General features: G+C 43.0%; 1 protein-coding gene across 1 annotated transcript in view; it reads left to right on the top strand.

The window, feature by feature from the left end:
• The first annotated feature begins 336 nt into the window (after nucleotides 1–336).
• LOC135522584 (rab effector MyRIP-like) overlaps nucleotides 337–24,683 on the top strand; it is a 168,746-nt gene continuing 144,399 nt past the window's right edge. Inside the window, exons 1-2 of the mRNA XM_064948986.1 lie at nucleotides 337–704; nucleotides 8,907–9,049. Of these exons, the coding sequence (XP_064805058.1) occupies nucleotides 8,940–9,049 (110 nt within the window). The 5' untranslated portion in view covers nucleotides 337–704; nucleotides 8,907–8,939. The remainder of the gene's footprint in view (nucleotides 705–8,906; nucleotides 9,050–24,683) is intronic.

Raw genomic sequence — 24,683 nt, 5'->3', positions numbered from 1 at the left:
CATTGTCTGCATATATGCCCCATTTATTTATCCTACAGTTCTACAGTTCCTACAACCTTAACCAAAACCCTTACCAAATCCTTACCTTAATTAAACGTTTACATGTCAACTTCAATGGGGGGAGGGACATTCCAAGGACCCGGATAGCACTGACCGAAGACAAAGTGTCGGTGGCCTTGTGAATGTATGCATCGCGCGAGTTAATTCTGCGGTAGCGGGGCGCGCAATGCTTCTTCGAGAAAAGAGTAGCGGTGTTGGCTTGCGGCTCTCCCATTGGCTGTCCCACTGGATGCCCAGGTGTTGACAGAGATGGAATCAGCAGCTGGATCTCACGACGTTGTCTGACAGAGACACCGAAAGTGAGGCTCGCCTTGCTATCTTTCCAATTGTAGCCTATGCTACACAGATTTGAATAGAAATTGAACAGTATAATTATCAACAAGGAGAACAAAGATATGTAGCGTTAAATCCGCACATCGCCCGTCTGCGCCCTCCCTCTGTAACTCAAACCCCGTGACTCCTCAATGGTGCCTGCTGCAACCGCTGCGTGGGGAAAATAACCTGAAGACAAGGCTGTCAAAGTATCTGAGACTCATCTAAAGGAAGTTTACACCTGTCCGTTTATCTGAACGCTTCCTTCCACGTTGTGTGTCCGGGAGAGCCCTCTGTTTGGAGGCTGTAGCTGGCGGTCATCCGGCGCTCGTGTAAGTGGTCGATTATCACATTAACTTATCATTTATTATAGTCTACCTTTGCGATATCATCACAAATAGCATTGACCAAAATGTAAGAATTCAACGATGCAAGATTTAAATTAACTTTGTCCTTGTTGAGAAATAGGCAGAAATCATGACAAGTATCTATCTAAACGTTTGTTTACCTCGTTATAGCCTAACCATATGGACAGGACAGATATTAAAATGTTGAATGTCTTTTTCAATGAGTCTATAGATGATTGTGTGTTTTATGATAAAGGTAACAAGAACACATAGCGGGGACCGACGTCCACTCACCACATTCGTTTGTTTATCAGCAACACCTGTTATGCATGTTGATCACTGATGTTGATGCATGCCATCTTCTCATTGACAATCCTGTTTAAATAAAACATTGCAAACGTGGCAGTCAGAACGGGGGATGGATAGGCTGGACTGCAACAATTGATTTCATGACCCACAGTGCACAGACGTCAATTCAATGTCTAACATAATTTCAATGAAATTAAGTGGAATCGACGTTTATTTAACCAGTGTGTGCCCAGTTAGGGAGGTTCGATCTGATTTGTGTAGATAACACTGTGGTTTAAATGCCAATGTACATAGAATCTCCTTCATGCAATGCGACCTGCAAATTGGTGTGAATGGGACATATCAGTCTCAACATTGTCAATTTCATGATGCAGGTATATATATGCAGGGCTATATAGGTAAACAAGTGTTTGGATACCTCTGACCGAGCAAGAAGGATTAGGCCTAGGTCAAAAAACAATGGAGATGAATGAATATGCTGGAGAATGTGTGAGCGTAAGTCACGAGAGTGGGTTGTGGGGATTTAAATCAGAGGAAGAATGTCGGGCTGCCAAAAAGTGGTGGCTTGCAGTCATACCCTTAGGGGGCAAGTCTGGACTGGGGGACTGATGGCATTTGTTTCAGTACTGTAACGTTATATCCCATGATGCATCATTTCTATTCGGAGCCTAAATATAAGCAAAACAAGCATGCTGTCTGTGATGCCTTGACTGACACCAATTGCTCTCACCTGTTGACCAGCAGTGTGATGTGTGCAAGGGTTGACTGTGACAATACAAACTACAAAATGCTCAAGAGTTATTATTTCATGGACACAAGATGACAAAGGAATAACTCATCAAAATAAACAGGTCATATACTACTGCACCTGTCTTTAAATTCAACAATATCCTACATTTGGCTACCCACAATAGTTCACATTAACATACCACATTGTGTAGTTGTCTATGATCTAATACACCTGTGTGATGTTTGTTAACATTCTAGGAACCAGTCTCAATTTTATTTCACATCCATTTGGTGAGAGGTGTTTTTGTGTCGTAGTGGTGCGTGGGTAGAATGACTGGGGAAGCCAAGCCAGAAAAAAAAGCCATATTACAACCTATGTGTTGTGATAATTGCATTGTTTGCTCTAGGACCTGCTAGTTCATAATTATGCCTTGCGACCATGATATATAGGCCTAAGGCTGAGACAATAAGAAGAAATCGCAACCTCTGTCCAGTGAAGTACACAAAGGATATTGCATGTAACAGACAGTTCCATGACCTACAGCATTGGCAGACAAGTTACTGTAATGTTTCCAAACTTTTCGGACTTGATTTACCAATTGATTTCGAACCACGGAGAGTTACCGCAAGTCTTCGAGAACACAGGAGCTGCCTCCACTATTCCAGCTACCATTTCAACTTCAACTTTTCAAAATCATCAAATCATCAATGCTTAGTCTCATAAATTCTGCGACAACTAAAAGATACCAGAAACGATTTAGTTCAATCAATTTAAGATAAATATAATGTGGTTGGCCATAGTTCTGATTTGTGTGTGCGTGCATGCGTTCTTGCAAGTAGATTAAACACCCTACTTGTGGCGAAACACCAATGCTATGCTCCTCTCTTTTCATGTCGACGAAACGGTCGATGAATCTGTCATACAGTACATGCTTTTATTTTTTTGTTGCCTTAGGCTAAAATGCTTGCTCGCCTAACTTTTTAAAATTTAACTAGGCAAGTCAGTTAAGAACATTCTTATTTACAATGAAGGCCTACACTGCTAAACCCGAATGATGCTGGGCCAATTGTGCGCCGCCCTATGGGACTCCCAATCACGGCCGGATGTGATACAGCCCGGATTCGAACCAGGGTGTCTGTAGTGACACCTTTAGCACTGAGATGCAGTGCCTTAGACCGCTGCGCCACTTAGAACAAGACCTTTCATGGACAATGTTAGCTAGTTAACATTAGCCTTCTACATCTAGCTTCTTCCGTTCTCTAAGTCCAGGAGCACAATGTATGAATTTATGGTTGGATTAGAATCCCCATTATAATCATTGGCCAGTACGGAGAATTGAGTAAAACCACAAGTCCAAATCCCTATCTCCATCCATGGCTAATTTAGGAAAGGAACCATTTTAGCTAGCCAGCCACCAGAGGACAACACGACGAGATGGAACAATTCAAGTTGTTTCTGTCAATTATGTATTTCTCTTGATGCGATCTGATAGGATTGAAGTCAAATCCAAACTTGAGAATTTTTTTGAGGTGGGCCAGGACCATTCACAATTGAGCTCACTCAGTTTAGCTCAATGCTGATTGGCTTTTATTTTATACTTTTTATCAAGGGAGGCCAAATGCTCACTGGCTTCCCTTGCATTCAATGCTACAGGTGTCAACAACATCTTCTTTATGATAGATGGCCTTTACATACAGAGACAGGGGGGACTATTTTGCTCGCTCGGGGGGCTTTTTCCAGTGAGATACATTCAGCCTCTTGCGAATTGAAGGAAAATTATGAAAACACAGCGAGATGAAGGATAAATTATTTGTTATTTTCTTGGTCATTTTTTGGGTTGGTAGCCTGGCTTCCCTTGGCATCCATGAATACACAACACTGTTCATCAGCACAGTTACACAGTAATTTATTCACAGAAACCGTTAGATGCTGCAGTGCCAGCAGGTTGTGAATACAATGCAGCATATTCTCACTTTGGCACCAACTAGAGGGTGGTAATTGGGAGGCAGGTGCGGGGTGTGATAACAAGATGACTGACAGTCACAAATGACCAGGTGTTGGGGGTGAAGCCCCAGAATGGAGGCCACTCCTGACAGATAGTCCTAGGGAGAATCTCAAATTCTTACTCCTCGTGTCCTGTCCTCTCTTCTTGCCTCCTTCTCAAAACCCATTGGAGGAGAAGGTCAGCGGGGAGGGACCGCTGGTGTTTTCATCCAATGGGTTTTGAGAAGGAGTTGAGGAGAGAGGATGCGAGGAGTATGCACTTGAGATTCTCCCCTAGTTACTTCTAAGCCCTTAGGAGGATTGGAAACGGTCTGCTTCCTGACACATTAGTCAGACAAGACAAATGGCCAAATAGACACAAGCAAAGGCAATTATGCCAGATAAATGGGACACTTTTTGAAGAGACTTGGTGGACTTTCAAATCCAGTTAATCTGTTCTTGTGCTTTAGGTGCCCCTTTTGCAAAGTGACAGCGCCAGTATGGAGTATCATCTATGATCTATTTAAATGGTTTTCACACCCTCTATCTCCAGCATTCACCCTAATTAGCAGAGAGCCATGCTATGCGTCACACATCGTAGGCCCTACAGCACGCCAACGAGTAAACCTCAAGTGGATAAGTTCATTCATTTTATTCATATAAGATGCGTTTTTAGAATAGAAAATGTCCTTAGTCACTCTGTGGAGGTGTCCCAAATGGCACCCTGTTCACTCCAACAGTGCACTACCTTTGACCATAGGGGTGCCATTTTAAGACGTAGACCGTGAGAGCCGTTCTCTCCCTCCTGGTTAAGGCTGAGCACTGATCCTTAAGCTGGCCTCGAAGAGGCTAAAACAAGCAGTTAATTTAGCGCTTGGCTGCTGCTGCATTTTGAGCTCACACACACACACGGGTCTGCTTTTCATGTATCCATCTGCTGTGAAGCCCGAGCCGGGTTGCGTTGACACCATTACTGTAAGGGGGAAAGAAACGTGTAGAAGTGATAATGGACCTACATCCATAGTTTCTTGACCAGCTCGCTAATAATCACTGAATTGATAGCTAGACAGCCGGAGAGCGTAACACATTTCCAAAACGATGAATGTTTGACGGCAGAGAATAGTGCACTACCAATTTTCAGTGCGGCCCTCCGGACCTCGTCGAAGACAGAATGCTGCCCCCGGGACTAAATTAGTTTTACACCCCTGCTATACATGCAGTAAGGATGTCACTGTGTGTGTGTTATGGTACAGATTAAACTAATATAGATATGTGCCTAATATAATTTTGTGTGTGTGCATCCATGTACAGTATGTTTGTATTTTCCATTTGAGTGTGTGTAATTCTGTCTGTGAAAAATAGGGAGTCCATTCTATCTTGAACATCCTTAGCTGAGATACAGGACTTTCATTCTCCTGTCCATCCTCTATCCAACCATTGTCATGTCCTGGTTGCTGCTATGTTACATAATCCCAATGCCTGTTCTCTCAATACTCGTACAGTAGCCATAATTTACTCACTCACAAGAGCAGTGACGTCAAACCTGGGCAACAACAAGCATGGTTTGTTTACGTAAAGAGAAAGCATCGGGCGAAACACTATATAATGAAGAGGAGCTTTGCATTGTGGGATTGATAGTGTATGTGTTGATGACTCTTCAGTCCGAGTTAAGCAGTGGTGATGGATTAGCATAGCAATCTCATCTAGGGCAGTAGGGTGATGTTGACCCTAGACGCTGATCTGGGCTCAGTCCTGCATTTCCCCCACTAATGGTTAAGATCAGGATTTGGGAATGAGAAGCTGATCCTAGATCTGTACCTAGGGAAAACCTCAATCCGGAGTGGAGGCACTCTGAATGGGGCTGTCTGATTCCCTGTGTTTTGTGGACATGAGTCACATGACATCTGTTATGAGTTGTTATTTTCATTCACTAGAGCTTGCAGTGACTCACTTACTAACGATCCATGCTTTAATGCAACAGTATCTTTTTTGGTGCACAGTACGAGTTAAAAGAGCTATCTATCTTAGCTCTTTGAAATCGATATAACTAGTTTCTGGGAGTGAACATGTGTCTTGAAGGATAGGCTATACCCATTTTAGAAGACAGAAACGATGTCGACACAATTTCCAAACACCGTAGCAGATCAGCACAGTTTGGTGCTGCATCCCAAAATAGCACCCTATATAGTGCACTACATTTGACCAGAGCCTATTTGGGATGCAACCTGTATAATCTACACATCCTGCTGTGCTGCTGCATTCAGGCTGATCCAAGCCTAATTTGTGCTATTGTTTTAGGTTGTGGGATAGTGGGTGTGTTATTGACAGTGTGTGACACAAATGTGGTGACATCTGCCCGGGAGGGTGTGTGTGGACATGCGTGCACGTGTAATAGGGAATGCATCATCAATGAAAACAGTCTTGTGGGGAACGTTGGCTGCCACGGAGCCTAAATCTCTGAGTCACCCTGGCGAGCGGATGCAGACACACTGTGTACACGTACACACACACAGAGGCATAATTGATGCCCTCCACCCCTGTCCTTGACATGACTATAAAAAGCATGACTGAATAACTGCCTCCTCCTGTGGGTTTGGAGTAATGATACATTTTCCCTCCACTAGTCTATACATTTGTTGGCCCCAAATTGCACCCTATTCCCTAATATAGTGCACTACATTTGAGCAAGGCCCTATGGGTGCTGGTCAAAAGGAGTGTCATATATAGGGAATAGGGTGCCATTTGGGATGCACCCTAGGCCTGTACTACCTGCCTACCGCCATGGCCCTCCCAAAACGCCTGAGCCAAAGGCAGATGCAGTACAATAAATAGCTTGTTCCTCTTTTCCTACCGTACGTCGGCGACAGAGCAATCAACTCCAGGGAGTCCAGCGGCAGAGCCAGGGGTAGGACGGGGCGATGGCCTTGTGCTGTATTCTCCTCTCTCTCTCTCATCACCAGGATCATTTTTATCAGTAGGGACACAGGTATTGTACCACAGGGTGCCTTGAAGCCTCTTTTGTGCAACTGAGAAAGACTCAAAGTATTATTAGAATGTGTGTCCAGAAAGCAGTTGTTCCTTAGTCAGGCAGAAATACAAGGAAATACAAGGCAGGGTATTGCAGCCTCAAGAGTGCGATATACAATAGAATGTGAAATGCTGAAATCCCATCCAGTAATGCCAGGATACTTTCCCCCTGTGGACAGTCAGAGATGGCGGTCTTGAAGTGCTCTCATATGTCTAAGCCAGAGTGGGCTGTCTTGTGAATGGCATCATTATGCATTTAAGCTGAACCATAGCAGCTTACTGAGACCCAGCCTGAAAGATTTCTCTGCTCCCCCCACACTGAAGCTGCTGAGAACGTGACACTGTGTTTGTGGCCTTATGTGTTCTTCATCTATTATGTATATATATATATATCTATATCTCATAAGCTGACTGAAAACCGAGATGTGTTTTCAACATACAGTATGAAATTGGAAATTGATTACCAATTAGATTTGACATAACAAAAGGCAACTCACCTTCCTGGTATGAAACAACTGAATATGACGCCTACTACTTCCGTCCATCCTTGTCAAAAGGATTCTGAGGATGAGGCAAGGTCAATCACAGAGCGCATAATTCTCTGAGCTTATGATTCACCATTCTCTTTCCATCCTCTCTCATTTCACTCAATAGGGATGTGCTGCATCCACACTCGTATGCATGTAAGACGCAGTTACTTTATTGTTCATTTACATGGAAATTCGTATACACTACAATACAAAAATGCTGGAAATGGAATGTATTCTGAACAGAAAATATAAACGCATTTCAACGATTTTACTGAGCTACAGATCATATAAGGAAATAAATCAATTGAAATTAAATGAATTAGGCCCTAATCTATGGATTTCTTATGAGTGGGCAGGGGCACAGTCAGGACCAGCCAATCAGAATTAGTTTCTCCCCACAAAAGGGCTTTATTACAGTCAAAAATACTCCTCAGTTTCACCAGCTGTCCGGGTGGCTGGTTTCAGATCATCTCGCAGGTGAAGAAGCCGGATGTGAAGGTCCTAGGCTGTTGTGTTATGCGTGGTCTGCGGTTGTGAGGCCGGTTGGATGTACTGCAAAATTCTTTAAAATTATGTTGGAGGTGGCTTATTCTCTGGCAACAGCTCTGGTGGACATTCCTGCAGTCAGCATGTCAATGGCACGCTCCCTCAACTTGAGACATTTGGTGGCATTGTGTTGTATGACAAAACCGCACATTTTAGAGTGGCCTTTTATTGTACCCAGCACAAGGTGCACCTGTGTAATGGTCATGCTATATAATCAGCTTCTTGATATCCCACACCTGTATGATTTATCTTGGCAAAGAAGAAATGCTCACTAACAGATGTAAACCAATGTGTACATAGTATTTTAGAGAAATACAGTGTATTCAGACCCCTTTTACTTTTTCCACATTTTGTTACTTTACAGCCTTGTTCTAAAATGAATAAAATAAAAAAATCCCTTATCAATCTACACACAATACCCCATAATGACAAAGCCGAAACAGGTTTTTAGAAATGTTAGCAACTGCAATACATAATTTACACATGTTTTTAGACACCTTACTCAGTACTTTGCTGAAGCACCTTTTGGCAGTGATTACAGCCTCGAGTCTTCTTGGGAATGACGCTACAAGGTTGGCACACCTGCATTTGGAGAGTTTTTCCCATTCTTCTCTGCAGGTCCTCTCAAGCTCTGTCAGGTTGGATGGGGAGCGTCGCTACACTGCTATTTTCATGTCTCTCCATAGGTGTTTGATAGGGTTCAAGTTCGGGCTCTGGCTGGGCCACTTAATTTGTTTTGAGTTAAAATACATTTGCAAAAATTTCTAAACTTGTTTTCACTTCGTTATTGTGGGTAGATAGAGGGGGAAAGAAGTATTTTATACATTTTAGAATAAGGCTGTAACTTAAAAAAATATTGAAAAATTCAACTGTCTGAATACTTTCCGGGTGCATTGTAAGCTTTTTGTACATATGGAATATTTTCTTGGTTCTTTTTATTTCAGCTCATGAAGCATGGGACCGACACTTTACATGTTAAGTTTGTTTTTGTTCAGTAGAGAGAGTCTTTATAGACACAGTTATGGACCCTCTCCTCTACTCTCTCTGTGCTCCCCCCTGCAGCAGCACCCCGCGGCGGTGGCAAGGCCAGGAGAGATGGGGCGCAAGCTGGACCTGTCGGGCCTGACGGACGACGAGGCGGAGCATGTGCTGAAGGTGGTGCAGAGAGACATGAAGCTGAGGAAGAAGGAGGAGGACAGGCTCAGGTGAGGAGGGGGAGGGAACTGTATGAAAAATGGGATTTGCTGGTCTGATAATTGAAGTGTACCATGTTTTCGGAAAATGTTTTATTCCTGTGTCAATTTACAACTCAAACACAAATTAAATTACTGAACATTTAGTGCCCCCAGGACTACCTGGTATACGATTCCCCTTACGAAAGTTAATACACTTCTCCAATGGAGAAGAGTTTCTTTTTAGCTGATAGCCATGTTATCAAAATCGTTCAGATAACTATGTGAGTTTGAGTAAAGATGTTTCGGGAAAGATATTTGTGCTGATCCTGCTGGATTTAAAGGGGGCTAAGACGTGACTGTCTCTTCAGCCTAGTCAGACTGTGCGGATGTCAGACATCTGCACCACCTTCAGCACGTGCTCCGCCTTGTCGTCTGTCAGGCCCGACAGGTCCAGCTTGCGCGCCATCTCTCCTGGCCTTGCCACTGCCACGGTGTGCTGCTGCAGGGTCTTGAGGTCAGGGTCTGGTTGGGGGTCAGGCCTCAGGGTGCTGCTCTGATCTCATACCCTGCTTCTTCACACATCCCTGAGAGATAAAGTCTTCTGTCAGATGCGACAGGCTTTCTTCCTCCTCCTCCATTACGCCTCCCGCCTCTGTCCTTCTCCTCACATTTCAACCCTCTCCTCCCTCTCCCCTCCATCTATCCCTCCGTCCCTCTGTCTCTCTGTGTGTGTGTGACAAGCTGCAGCTAGGGGATACAGTGTTCTGATGTTGACAGGCTCTTGTGGGAATCGGTCAACAGATTTATAGGCAGATCAGACCGTCTGGTTTGTGATGCATCAGCAAGCCTCTTGTGAGGATACCTCGAGCCATTCCGAAATGATCATACAGATCTATCAAACTGAATATGGAAATACAAGTACATATTCATTTAAAGGGTTGTCAAGTTTCACTTTATACAGTGTTATGCTCTCCAGTCCCCACATTTGATCAAGAGACCAATGTGTTTTTCCACTGTACTGCAGTAGCTTTTTACACTTCTAGGCCTATCATTGTGTTACAGGACACCACAGTGTTGACCTACCATGGTATGATGTGTAACGACATGAATGCAGTCTGTTATTGGTTTGTTTTGTTTTTTACCCAGTGAAGAACATTTATTATTATTGTTACAGAACAGTATTATATCCTGCATTGCCAGACTCTGTAATCTCACATTTACTCAGTTTATACGGGGAATGCTGGATCGAGGCAACATTATTATTGACCAGACAGCGGTGGTCTTGAGTCAGCAACACTTGATTTTTAGACCCTTCTGGGGTTTGTCTAATCAAGACTGGGAAATTACTGGGAAATACAATATGTCCTCTCAGCAAAGTCTTCTTCAAATGATCAAAACCAAAGAAACCTTTGGAAAAAAACATTATGCCAAGCCATTGGTGTTTCTCTCCATTTAAAAAGATGAATAGCTAAAAGGATGAATGCCCATGTAAAAAGTTGCACATTTTCTTTGGGAATTCTGTGGCTCATTAAAGAAATGATGAAGCTTTGTTGAAAGGAACATGAGTTGGAGCAAAGTGGTTTAGACCAGTAAAGACCCGTGTAACTATACTGCTCAAAAAAATAAAGGGAACACTAAAATAACACATCCTAGATCTGAATGAATGAAATATTCTTATTAAATACTTTTTTCTTTACATAGTTGAATGTGAGGACAACAAAGTCACACACAAATTATCAATGGAAATCAAATTTATCAACCCATGGAGTCACACTTAAAATTAAAGTTGAAAACCACACTACAGGCTGATTCAACTTTGATGTAATGTCCTTAAAACAAGTCAAAAGGAGGCTCAGTAGTGTGTGTTTGGCCTCCACGTGCCTATATGATCTCCCTACAACGCCTGGGCATGCTCCTGATGAGGTGGCGGATGGTCTCCTGAGGGATCTCCTCCCAGACCTGGACTAAAGCATCCGCCAACTCCTGGACAGTCTGTGGTGCAACGTGGCGTTGGTGGATGGAGCGAGACTTGATGTCCCAGATGTGCTCAATTGGATTCAGGTCAGGTGGAACGGGCGGGCCAGTCCATAGCATCAATGCCTTCCTCTTGCAGGAACTGCTGACACACTGTAGCCACATGAGGTCGAGCATTGTCTTGCATTAGGAGGATCCCAGGGCCAACCGCACCAGCATATGGTCTCACAAGGGGTCTGAGGATCTCATCTCGGTACCTACGGCCTCCTCCACGTCTCCTGATGTACTGGCCTGTCTCCTGGTAGCGCCTCCATGCTATGGAAACTACGCTGACAGACACAGCAAACCATCTTGCCACAGCTCGCATTGATGTGCCATCCTGGATGAGCTGCACTACCTGAGCCACTTGTGTGGGTTGTAGACTCCGTCTCATGCTACAACTAGAGTGAAAGCACCACCAGCATTCAAAAGTGACCAAAACATCAGCCAGTAAGCACTGAGAAGAACTGAGGAACTGAGAAGTGGTCTGTGGTCCCCACCTGCAGAACCACTCCTTTATTGGGGATGTCTTGCTAATTGCCTATAATTTCCACCTGTTGTCTATTCCATTTGCACAACAGCATGTGAAATGTATTGTCAATCAGTGTTGCTTCCTCAGTGGACAGTTTGATTTCACAGAAGTGGGATTGACTTGGAGTTACATTGTGTTGTTTAAGTGTTCCCTTTATTTTTTTGAGCAGTGTATATTAGATTATATTAGATGCCCGCTGACAACAAATCTTATGTTATTTCGATTTGGTCTGTATTGTTCCGAAAGGTTATTACGTCTTCTGTTGGTTTTTGATTTCTCTGTGGACTCTCTCTGTTTCATAACAGAATCAACGGTGTGCCATAATCATTGCTCTTGAGAAATCGATATTTGCCAGTCGAGGGCTCTGAGCAGTGCTGGACACTTGCTCAAATTCATTCACACTCAGTTTGGTTGGAGTGCGGAGGTCCTGGGTTCGAGCCTCGGGGTTAGCCGAATCGGGAGGTAGTGGTACTCCCTAAGCAAGCAGCGTGACAACCCTTACAGTTGTGACTCGGATATGCAGTTGCTCTCAGCTCAACGGTGGGGTCGCTGTTGAGTAAGTGTGAGAGGTGAATGTAGAACATAGGGATGTGTGAAACTTACTACCCAGCCTGCGCTCCCAAATTGCCAGCTTCTCATGTAGCGCCAACTGGTAAGACGCTTCAGGTGGGCTGTCATGTGTGCAAGCTAGGCAGAGGTCCTGTGTTTGAGCCTCGTGTGAGCCGATATCAGGAGGAAGTGGTACTCGCTAAGCAAGCAGCTTTCAACCATATTTTTTTCTATATTAAGTATTTACATCTTGTGTTTTTTTGTTTTTTGATAATGTGATGTGCACTAACTTATTAGCTAGCTAGCTAGTATTAACATGCGCCTTCTACAACAATAGCAATATTAGCTTAGCTTGCTAACAGTTAGCTTGCTAACATTGACTAGACCATAAAGCAACACACATGGACATACATTGCCAAACACTGCTACTGCCAGCTTCTGGTTTGGCTGAGTGGCTGATGACTTCAAGGTCTTTGCTGTGTGAACACAACAGAGATTGACTGCCGACACTGTTCAGGGGTGCTAAGTACTGTCGGCAGGCAGTACAATCCTTGACAATCCTACCCGTGTGTCTGAGCTATAAGAAGGATCAAGCCCGACTTGATGAGGTTACAACACTAAAAACAAAGCCTGTTGTTCTCCTTTTGATATGAACACAGTCAGAAGGAAAAGACTGTTTTGAACATTACATTAATAAAAACGACGCTATTAAACCTATGCAAACAGTAGCAGATGGTAGTTTGGTTGTTTCAGGTTGTTGTACTTCCCTCCCCCTGGGGGGTTTTTCCCTCCATGCATGGCTGACTTTTGTTTCTTCTGTTTTAAATGATGCCAGCCTGCCGGAGTTATAAAGTGTCCCATGAATCCTTTACAAGGCTAATTTAAAAGTCTCAGCTGGCACTTCAAATGCTCCATTTTAATTTCCCTAGTGTTTCCTACTAAGGAATATTGAGGAACTTAATTGATATTACCTTCTGACGCATAAGTACTGGCCTGTCAGAAAAATGGAAATAACTAAATGATGTGCATGTGATCAAACTTGGGTACAATCACAGCTTTTCTGTACGACTCTGTACGAAGTTCTGCAATGTAAGAGACTTCTTTAAAGGTACAATGCAGCCATTTGTATCTCAATATCAAATCATTTCTGGGTAACAATTAAGTACCTTAATGATTGTTTTCAATTAAAACGGTGAAAACGAAACAAAAATAGCTCCATAGCAAAGAGCAATTTCTCAAGCAAGTCTGGGAATGGTCTGAGTGGGGAAAACTGAAAACTGGCTGTTTTTGGCAGAGGTTTGGATCTCTCTTATTAGTCTAACTAATTTACCACCGGGTGACATCAGGCAGGCCAAAAATCCATCCCACCAAAAGAGGCTGAAATTTCAGGCTGTCTTTTCAAACAGCTCTTACACTAAATGTACATTATCATTTTCACAATAACACAGTATTATTCCAACCTCAGTGTGGAAATGTATATAAAACAAAGGAAAATCACGTTTTCACAGCCTTTTAAACATGTATAGCTATTGCTCTACTACTATTGCTTAAGCTCTGTTTACTCATTGATTTGTAATGCCAGTGAGCTAAATTGTTTAGAAACTATTGCTACTGTATGTCAACATTGTTAAATGTTGGCTTGCTTAGTATGGCTTGCTACAGTATATTTCCTTCTTAACATGTACAAGATGATGTGCTTTTTACCCAATTATGTACAGTTACAGTATCTGCTGTCCAACCTCTGGCCTGCTTCCTCCTCTCACTGTAGCCAGCCTGCTGGAGTGTCTCATTACACCAGCACAGGGAATTCAGTCTCAGAGCTCAGCCAGAGAGATGGTTGAAGGAAAGAGAACAAACAGCACTGACTCCCAAGGGATGGAGGGAAAGACAATAGAATGATAAAAATAACAATATCCATCCACCACTCTTTGTTTTTCGAAGTTTCCCCAGGTCTGTCTGTTCTCTCGGCTTCTACCTACAGCAGCAGTTGTTACTCCTGGAGATGGTGGAGATTGATCCATTAAAGGCCTGTTCCTGACTTGATAATGACTCACACTTCCCATGCTCAGTCAGTCTTTCTCTAGCTCACAGACACTGCTATTAATGAGCGTTTGACAAGTCTATCTTTACAGCCGTAGGCGAAAGTCAAGTGTCTGCATCTTAACGTCCTGTCTGTGTAACACTAGTGGTTTGTGTGATGTAAAAAAAAAAAAAAAGCATGATAATTGAACAATGCCTGGTGGCCAGTTAGCTATTCCTTTGTCAAGTGTAGACCAATGCTATTTCTCTGTCTCTGTCTGTCGGGCTCTCAATTCAGTAGACTTAAATGACTTCTAAAGTCAACCAAAATGTGAGCAGTCTTTAACTTGTCTCAACCATACATTATTCGATTATAGTCTCCATTTTTTTATTTTAACTAGGCAGGTCGGTTAAGAACACATTCTCATTTTCAATGATGGCCTAGGAACAGTGGGTTAACTGCCTTGTTCAGAATGACAGGTTTGTACCTTGTCAGCTCGGAGATTCGAACTTGCAACATTTCGTTATCTAGTCCAATGCTTTAACCACTAGGCTGCCCTAATACATTTCACATAGTCTAATAATTCTAATACATTTCACATCGTTAATTACGTTTCAGGGTGGAATTATTTAGTCATTACTTTAAACATGTAAATTTCCTTATCAATAGAAACAAAGTTTTTTTTTTTTATCCAACGTGTTTAGGCTGCATGGCCTTCGTCAGGGAGTACGAAGGCCATGCAGCCAAAATGCGTTGGATTTTTAAAACTTCAGGGAGTACAAAGGCCATGATTTTTAAAACTTTTTCTACTGAACATGCCATACAAATAAAGGCATTTTAATTAATATGAGGAGTGTCTTGGTCCTCATTTTTGATGACCTGGTTCTATAACTGATTGGAAAGTTGAGCCAGATTTTAATGTTCCTTTTAATGGCATAGAATGCTCGTCTTGCTTTGTCTCTCAGCTCATTCACAGCCATGTGAAAGCTACCTGTGTTGCTGATATTTAGTCCTAGATACGCATATTCATTTTAAATATATATTTTTTATCCCTTTTTCTCCCCAATTTTGTGGTATCCATGTGGTGGGCTTGTGCCATCGCTGCAACTCCCGTACGGATTTGGGAGAGGCAAAGGTCGAGAGCCGTACGTCCCCCGAAACAAGCCACACTGCTTCTTGACACAACGGCCACTTAACCCTGAAGCCAGCCGCACCAATGTGTCGGAGGAAACACCGTTCACCTGGCAACCGTGTCAGCATGCATTGGGCCCGGCCCGTCACAGGAGTCGCTCGTGCGCGATGGGACAAGAACATCCCTGCCGGCCAAACCCTCCCCTGGCCCAGCGTCATCAGGGTTAATTGTGCACCACCTCGTGGATCTCCCGGTCGTGCCCGGCTGTGACAGAGCCTGGACTCGAACCCAGAATCTCTAGTGACACGGCTAACACTGCGATGCAGTGCCTTAGACATTGTTTTTATAACATGTTTTCCCTCCAATACCACTTTATATTAGTTTATAAAAAATACCTTTGTCAAATTTAATCAAATGCCTTCTTGAAGTCTACAAAACACAAGTAGATTTTGACTTTGTTTTGGTTTACTTGTTTTTCAATTAGTGTGGAGGGTGTAAATGTGGTCTGTTGTAGGACTAAAAAAAAAGAAAATCCAATCTGGATTCTGCTTAGGATGTTGTTTTCATCGAGGAAATGATGTAGTTTGCTATGTATGATACTGCAGAGAATTTTCCCCAAGTTGCTGTTAACACACATTCCTCTAATTATTTGGGTCAAATTTGTCTCTATTTTTATAGATTGGTGTGATCAATCTTTGGTTCCAAATATTGGGGAAAATACCAAAACTGTTGAAGAGTTTGAGTACAGCCAATTTGAATTTGTGAAATGTATATTTGATCATTTTATTTAAAATACCATCAGCAACACAGTCCTTTTTGGGTTGGAGAGTGCATAGTTTTTCCAATAATTATTTTTCTGTAATTGGGGTATCCACAGGATTCTGATAATCCTTGAAATCAGCAGTGAAAGACTCATTTTTCTTATTTATATATATATTTGTGCTGGGCTCTTGTTATAATGCTGTAGAGGTTTGCAAAGTGATTCCTCCACATATCCCCATTTGTGGATAGCCAAATCCCTCATGACGAGGTTTGTTTAATTATTCAAATTCTCCCAGAAGTGGTTTGATTCTATTGATTCCTCAATTACATCCAGATTATTTCTAATGTGGTGTTCCTTTTTCGTTCTTAGGGTGTGTTTTATATTGCTTCAGTGTTTCCCCATAATGAAGGTGTACTTTTGTGTTGTCTGGGCCTCTGTATTTTTGATTAGATATATTTGTCAATGACTTTTAGATTTTTGCAATCATCAAACCATTTTTCATTGTCTTATTGTTTTGGTTTGTTCGTATGTTTCTTTAGATTAGCCAAGAAGGCTAATTTGTCAAATATAAAGTTCATGTTCTAAACGGCCACATTTTCAGTTTCCACAATGTTAAGGCAAAACATTTGTCCAGGAGAGATTGATCTTTTGGCTACTTTGAGATCTTTTGGCTACTAATTGCTTTTTGATCGATTTCTATACTGTTTGCACTCCATCTATAGGCCTGTTGAGTATGGGGTCAATTTCACGCCATATGTATTGAATTCAAAATGAAATTGTGAACATGAAAAATTAAGTTGAATGTAAAACATATTTTTGAGGACTGGTGAAATAATGGATGTTGAAATCAAAAACCAAACAATTGTAAACAAAAATAAGACCTCAGAAACCCAAAAACTTGTAAGCAAATCATTTTAAAGCGAGAGCAAACACTTTGACAAATGATAAAAAAATATATATTTGAAAACGAATGCAAAAATAGTTTTTGGTTAAACTTTCCCAGCAAACAATCCTATTGAATACATTTTGCCTACGCTCTTGCCTGCATGTACTACCTTTTGGTTACGCTACTCGTATCTTTGCTTTCGATGTCTGTTTCTTTTCTTTCACCGCCAGTCTTTTCGATTGTGAGTTTTGGCATAATTTTTCCATGAAGGACGGGGTTTCGAGGGAGCTGTAGACAATGAGTCTCCATTGGTCCAGTAGTTTTGGAGTGAGGGGCTGGTGGGTGTTGGAGCTGGGGTGTGGGAGGCTGTTTTGTGGTTTGGGGGAGGTGTGCAGCAGGCAGGGCTGGGGAAGCCTGGCTGGTTGAGTTGGGCTCCTCTGCTGTGTGAGGCCAGTTCATAAAGTGGTGATCTAACTGCTCCTGCAGCCTGTCCTCTGTTGTCTTTCTCTCCTGCAGCTCCTCTCTTAGTGTGGTCAGTTCATTATTACTGCTCTGCCTGTCTTTTTGGAGCTCACCTCCTTTGTTATATCAGCCAGTTCTTGCGAGTCCATCTCTCTCTTGCTGAACCTCTATCAGCTGTGTTGCAAGGCTGCTGTCCTGCTCTGGCTGCACCTAGGTTAGGAGCTCCTCTAAGGTATGGATGTCTGTTTTGCCGTTTGCCTCAAGCTCTCGCTGAGCAGGACAACCCCCCCCTCCAGTTTGGTGAACTCATCCTTCATGGCAGCCATGGTGGTGGGGAGGGCCTGAGCCTGCTCTGCACTGAGGGGGTCGCTCTCCTCCTGGGGCGTGTTCTCCACTGTGCTTGATGTGCCTTTTTGGGTGGGGATAGTGGAGTTTGTCTTGTGGGAGGGCATGTCATTGGTGGTGTCCTCTCTCTCTCTGCTCTCTCCTTAATGGTCTGAAAGTCTGTTTCAAACAGCCTAAGGCTACCTTGCACCATGACAGTCCCAGTCTTGTAAAAGTTGATTGTTATTATGGTGCTGTCAGGGTCATCTGTCTCTTTTGACTTTCAGCCTTTCACCCATTACAGATTTTCTCTTTATGGATGGGCAGACTGCTGAGCTCCATGTATTTGGCTGGTCAGTGAGAAAGATGAGATTACTCACATCACTGTTTTTGTAGACGTCTATGAAAAGGGTTTTTTACCTCCCCTTTAGAAGGTTCTGTTTAAAAGCTTTCCTCGTTGTCATTTTTGGCCTCTGGAGGGTAGAGAATGGTCTCAGCGCTGATGGGGAGTGGGGACACGGTGCCTGGGGACTCTGCTACTACTGCTGCTGCTGATCTGTTCTGCTGCACTGTTGCCGTGGCAACATGTTTTGTTTGTCTGTTGCTAGCTAACTCTAATTTAGCTCAAAAACCAGCAACAAGGGTGAACAATTCTTCACACATAAAAAACAGAACATACGTTAGAGTCCGTTCTCTTTTTTTGGTTTACTCACTCAGTTTGGTCGTTTGATGTAGTATCAACTCCCCTTGCTAAATTTGTTCTAGCTCAATTTTTCTGGCTAGCTTGTTAGCCTGCTGGCTAGGTTTTTGTTGTGTAGCTAGCTAGCGAGAGTCAAAATTCTCAATTTGGGGCGCAAAGCTACTTATTTTTCTATTCTGATTGAATAGAGTTCTTGTTCATCAGTTGTCTTTATTTTTAGAATCGAGTGCTTATCTCATTCTAAAAACATAAATAAATCAGGAGTTCAAGTTGAGCATGTCTGTAGCGCTCTCTCTGCTCTCTCGCTGTCTTTCTCCCTCTCTCTTTCTCTTCCCCTGTCTTTCTCTCTCGGTCTCTCCCTCCCGGTCTTTCTGTATCTCTCTCTGTATCTCTCTCTGTCTCTGGATATGCTGGCTCAAGCATGTTCTCTCCCCCCTCCCATGTAGATAACACATCTTGAGCTGATTACTGAACGGTGTAGGTTTTATGGCAGTGATTTTAATTGGTCAACCTTTTGGAAATTAAGTGGTGATTAAAATTAAAGTGTCACGGCCAAACAAGTACAAGGCTGTTAAGTCGCTTATAGAGAGGGTCTTAGTTAATGAGTTGTTAGATATCATGGAATGTATAATTTCTGGATGGTTGTAGGACTCATTTCATAAAATAGGGAACTGAAATGTATACTGTGTGAAATTAATGCTAGTGTTGTAATTTCTATGACGTAGTAATTTGTTGGACTAGAATCAGAATAACTTACTATCAAAGTGCATTTTCCGTATTCTGGCCGCTTGACTTTTTCCACATTTTGTTACGTTATATCCTTATTCTAAAATGGATTAAATAAAACATTTTCCTCATCAATTTACACACAATATCCCATAATGAAGTAAAAACAGGTTTTTAGAAATGTTTGCAATTTTTTAATAAACTGAAATACCTGATTTTAAATAAGTATTCAGACCCTTTGCTATGAGACTCGAAATTGAGCTCAGGTGCATCCTGTTAACATTGATCATCCATGAGATGCTTCAACAATTTGATTGGAGTCAACCTGTGGTAAATTCAATTGATTGGACATGATTTGGAAAGGCATACGCCTGTCTATATAAGGTCCCACAACTGACAGTGCATTTCAGAGCAAAAACCAAGCCACGTGGTTGAAGGAATTGTCCGTATAGCTCAGACAGATTTATGTTGAGGCACAGATCTGGGGAAGGGTACCAAAACATTTCTCCAGCATTGAAGGTCCCCAAGAACACAGTATCCTCCATCAATCTTAAATGGAAGAAGTTTGGAACCACCAAGACTCTTCCTAGAGCTGGCCAAACTGAGCAATCGGAGGAGAAGGGCCTTGGTCAGGGAGGAGACCAAGAGCCCGATGGTCACTCTGACAGAGCTTTAGAGTTTCTCTGTGGAGATGATTGCCCTTCTTGAAGGTTCACCCATCTCTGCAGCACTCCACCAATCAGGCCTTTATGGTATAGTGGCCAGACGGAAGCCACTCCACAGTAAAAGGCACATGACAGCCTGCTTGGAGTTTGCCAAAAGGCACCTAAATACTCAGACCATGAGAAACAGGATTGAACTCTTTAGCCTGAATTCCAAGCGTCACATCTGGAGGAAACCTGGCACCATCCCTACGGAGAAGCATGATAGTGGCAGCATCATGCTGTTAGGATGTTTTTCAGCACCAGGGACTGGGAGACTAGTCAGGCTTGAGGCAAAGATGAACGGAGCAAGTACAGAGAGATCCTTGATGATAGCCCCAGTCCTTTGCGCTCTGAAGCAGGTTAAGGTTCACCTTCCAACAGGACAACAACCCTAAGCACACAGACAAGACGGCGCAGGAGAGGCTTTGGGACAAGTCTCTGTCTGAATGTCCTTGCGTGGTCAAGCCAAAAGCTAAACTTGAACCCGATCAAACATCTCTGGAGATACCTGAAAATAGCTGTGCAGCAACTCTCCCCATCCAACCTGACAGAGCTTGAGAGCATCTGCAGAGAAGAATGGGAGAAACTGCCCAAATACACTTAATAATGGAACAACATCCACACCTAGCCTACAGTGACACATGTTCCCCTGAAGACTATCTGCACAGGGGCTTTCTGATTTGTAAATCCAAATCCAATCTGATTGACAGAATAGTAATTTAGGACAAATAAGTTTGTATTTTTCATCATTACTCATCCCTCTTTCCCGTCCTCTCTCATAGACAAAGTTCCGCCTTTAGTTGGTATTGCCTGCTTTTAGAGAGGGTGCAGTGAATAAACGAGTCCCTCTTTTACAGGACGGTCAGGTACATGGATAGATAAAAGGATAAAGAAAGGAGGAAACACAGGTTACGACCACAGTCTGACAGCAAAACAGAAAAGCAGCCTTCTCAGCCTGTCGCGGTGTCTGTCTGTTGACAAGGCCTTGCCCTCTAGATGTGACACCTGATCCCGTCTGTGAAAACAGCCTTTTAACCTACATTTAACTGGGGAACCAGATAGTCGAGACACACTCAGATACCTAGGGTTTATTTATTTTGGTGACTCCACTATCCTTATATTGACTGCTGTATTTTTTTCAAATGAAGTTCTATTTCATACGTTTGTTTTCTGATTTCGCAAAACATCAAGCTGCTTCTCACAGCACTGGGAAATTAGAATTGGACAAATATAGGTTTCCTCATCCTATTTTCCCACTATCTGACACTAGTTTAAATGAAATAAATATGGTGCTGTAAAGTAAAGGTCTATTGAGTCCACTGATCCAACTCACACACAACTACCCTACGCCTTGACCTCTTTCTCGCCTCTCTCTCTAGATGAAATCATGCTGCAAGGGAGGTCTGGCCGCCCGACAACCAGCCCTCTCAACCCTATCCCCTCCTCCTTTCTCTAGACCATCTCAGGAGACCTTCTCCCATTACTCACTTCACTCATCAACTCATCCCTGACCCTCTGACTTCAAAATGTCCCCAGTTGCTCCCCCCCCTCAAGAAAACAACTCAACTCCCCTGATGTCAAAAACTACAGACCAGTATCCCTTTCTTTTATTTCCAAAACACTTGAGCGTGCTGTCTCTGACCAACTCTCTATCACTCTCAGAACGATCTTCTTCACCCTAAGCAGTCAGGCTTAATAACGGGTCACCGAGACTGCTCTTCTCTGTGTCATGGAGGCTCTCCACTGCCAAAGCTGACTCTCTCCTCTGTTCAAATCCTCCTCGATCTGTCCGCTGCATTCAACATCGTGAACCATCATATCCTCCTCTACCCTCTCAGGGCTGGGTGTCTCTGGCTCTGCACCCTATTGGATTGCATTCTACCTGGCAGGCAGCTCCTACCAAGTGACGTGGAGAGTGTGTTTGTGGAGAGTGTGTCCTACTCTCACTACTGGTGTCCCCCAGGGCTCGGTTCTAGGCCCTCTTCCCTTTTACACACCAATTCACTCGGCTCGGTCATGGTCTCTCCTATCACTGCTATGCGGATGACACTCAATTACTTTTCTCCTTCCCCTTCTGACACCCAGGTGGCGACACGCATCTCTGCGTGCCGGGGCAGATATCTCAGCTTGGATGTCAGCCCACCACCTCAAGCTCAACCTTGACAAGACTGAGCTGCTCTTCCTCCCGGGGAAGGCCTGCCCGCTCCAAGCCCTCTCCATCACAGTTGACAACTCCATGGTGTCCCCCTCCCAGAGTGCATAGAACCTTGACGTGACCCTGGAAACTTCAAAGCAGTGATTCACACCTGCGGGTTCATGCTCTACAACGTCCGTGGAGTACGATCTTACCTCACACAGGAAGCGGCACAGGTCCCAATTCAGGTACTTGTTATCTCCAGTCTGGACAACTGCAACTTATCAAGAGCACTGTTCCTCACACTCCAGTTGAAGCTCGTAACCATTACAAGACCATGGTACTTGCCTGCAGAGCATCGAGAGAAAGTGATTTGATTTGAAGTGCCCCTCCCTTCAGTACTTTCAGGCAATGCTCAAACCTTCCATACCAACCCGAGCACTCTGTTCTGCCACCTCTGGTCTCTTGGCCGAACACTTGCACTTGACTTATTTCCCACCTTACTAGCTCTGACTAATTATTAAGGAAAATGTTTCTTACGATGACGGTGATATGTGGTTGACCCACCAAGATATTTTAAGATTAACGCACTAACTGTTAGACACTCTGGATGAGAGCGTCTACTAAAATGACTAAAATGTAAATATGACCCACAGAGAGGACTTTACGGCCCAAAAGCCTGTTTTAGCATGGACAGCGCTATTGAGGACTTACCCCATTCCAAAGTATTTAACTGGGTGGGACTTCCTATGGGTTAAGGAAGGATCACATAATTCCATCCAGGTCATCAGGAGGGATCAGCCAATTAATTATTACTCACGAGAAAACATTCCATAACTGCAGGTGGCAGTAAATTGTCAACCTTAGCTTTAAACATTTTTAAACACACTATAGGTGGCAGAATGCATGTAGTAGAAGAAGAAGAAGAAAATTAATCTTCTTCAAAATTGAGATGACTTCAATGGTGCTGCTCATGCTTATATACAATGTTGCAACCTCTAAAAACACACACACACACACACACACACACACACACACACACACACACACACACACACACACACACAACGTATGTTTGAACATACTTTTGATCATTTAATGTATCTCTATGGTATGGCCATGAAACCTCCCTAGCTCTGCTATTCAGCGGTTGTGTTTTACGTCCAGGGTTGTAAAGGTGATCTGTGTTTGAGGCTCTTCATTTCTAATTAGGCTATATTTTGTCCCTGGCAAAGTTAAAGTAGCTCACTGAAAAATGTAGCCCTAACCATGTCAATTATGCATACTTATTCAATCACATAGTTTGTAAGTCGCTCTGGATAAGAGCGTCTGCTAAATGACTTAAATGTAAAATGTAAAACATAGTCAGAATAAAAGCAGGTGCACTGAGAGATGTGGCAGCTATCAAATTTTATTAGTCACATGCGCCGAATACAGCAGGTGTAGACATTACAGTGAAATGCTTACTTACGTGCCCCTAACCAACAATGCAGTTAAAAAAAATACAGATAAGAAATAGATGTAACAAGTAATTAAAGAGCAGCAGTAAAATAACAATAGCGAAACTATATACAGGGGGGTACCGGTATAGAGACAATGTGCGGGGACAATGTGTGGCCATACAGTCCAATTACCCACAAGGCCAAAGGAGAAGGGGACATCACCCTCTGAACATATTTTTCTGACCTTTCAGTCATGTACTTTCAGCCAAAGAAAATAGAAAAGACAGCTGTTCTGATTTACATAGTAAAGTTGCTTCATTCTTTCACTGTTCATCCTCTTTTATGGTTATCAGACATTTCCATCTCTTTTGATTACACTGTGTGTCATGCTGACTGTGTGTGTGTGGTTTCTGTGTGTGCTAGCCTGTTAGTGGCATTGAGGTGATAGCTCTGGGTGTCAGTGGAGAACAGCAAATCATGCCAGGCTGATGGGTGGATTTTCCCAGAGTGCCTATAGGGCTTTGGTCAAAAGTAGAGCACATTGTGGCTTAATATTAAGGTGTTTCCAGTTGACTGGAGAGAGATGTAACCTTGCTCGAGTGTCTGTAGCTTATACCTTTTTGGAAGAGCTGACACCCCTTCCCTCCTATCCTTCAGATAACATTGGAAAGGTAATCATCATCCCCTTGTTTTTTAACCAGGCTCAGCTGGGTCCAAATGAAAGGGAGAAATATGGCACCCTATTCGCTATAGAGTGCACTACTTTTGGCCGCAGCCCTAGTGCGCTAGATAGGGAATAGGGTGCCGTTTGGGATGCATACATACTGTAGTTGATAAGGCCTTGCTTATCATCGCAGAAAGATGCAGTATACGAGATATGATATTGGCTTTTTCCAAGACCGGCTCTGAGGCTATTCTGAGGCTATCGAGACTTGGTACAGGCTGAGTACAAAAGTTTTGGGTTTTATTTTGAGCATGTCACAAGGAACAGGCTGACCGCTGCTGGAATAATTTTTTTCCACTGGCCAAATGTCAAGCAGCGGCTCTCTTCTGCTCTGTTCACAGGGCGCCTCAGCTCAAGATATGCTTTGTCATTATAGTGTTTTTCTTTCTCGTTCTTGTCCTTTTTCCATCTCTCTTTCTCTCCCCCTCTCGCTCAATTATTTTCCATTTCTCACTTTCAATTTCAATTGAAGGGGCTTTATTGGGTTGGAAAACATCTGTTTACATTGCCAAAGCAAGTGAAATGCATAATAAACAAAAGTGAACTAAACACT

The sequence above is a fragment of the Oncorhynchus masou genome, chromosome 30 (assembly GCF_036934945.1).
Source record: "Oncorhynchus masou masou isolate Uvic2021 chromosome 30, UVic_Omas_1.1, whole genome shotgun sequence".
In the NCBI taxonomy this organism is placed as follows: Eukaryota; Metazoa; Chordata; class Actinopteri; order Salmoniformes; family Salmonidae; genus Oncorhynchus; species Oncorhynchus masou.
This window is presented reverse-complemented; position numbering and strand designations above follow the sequence as displayed.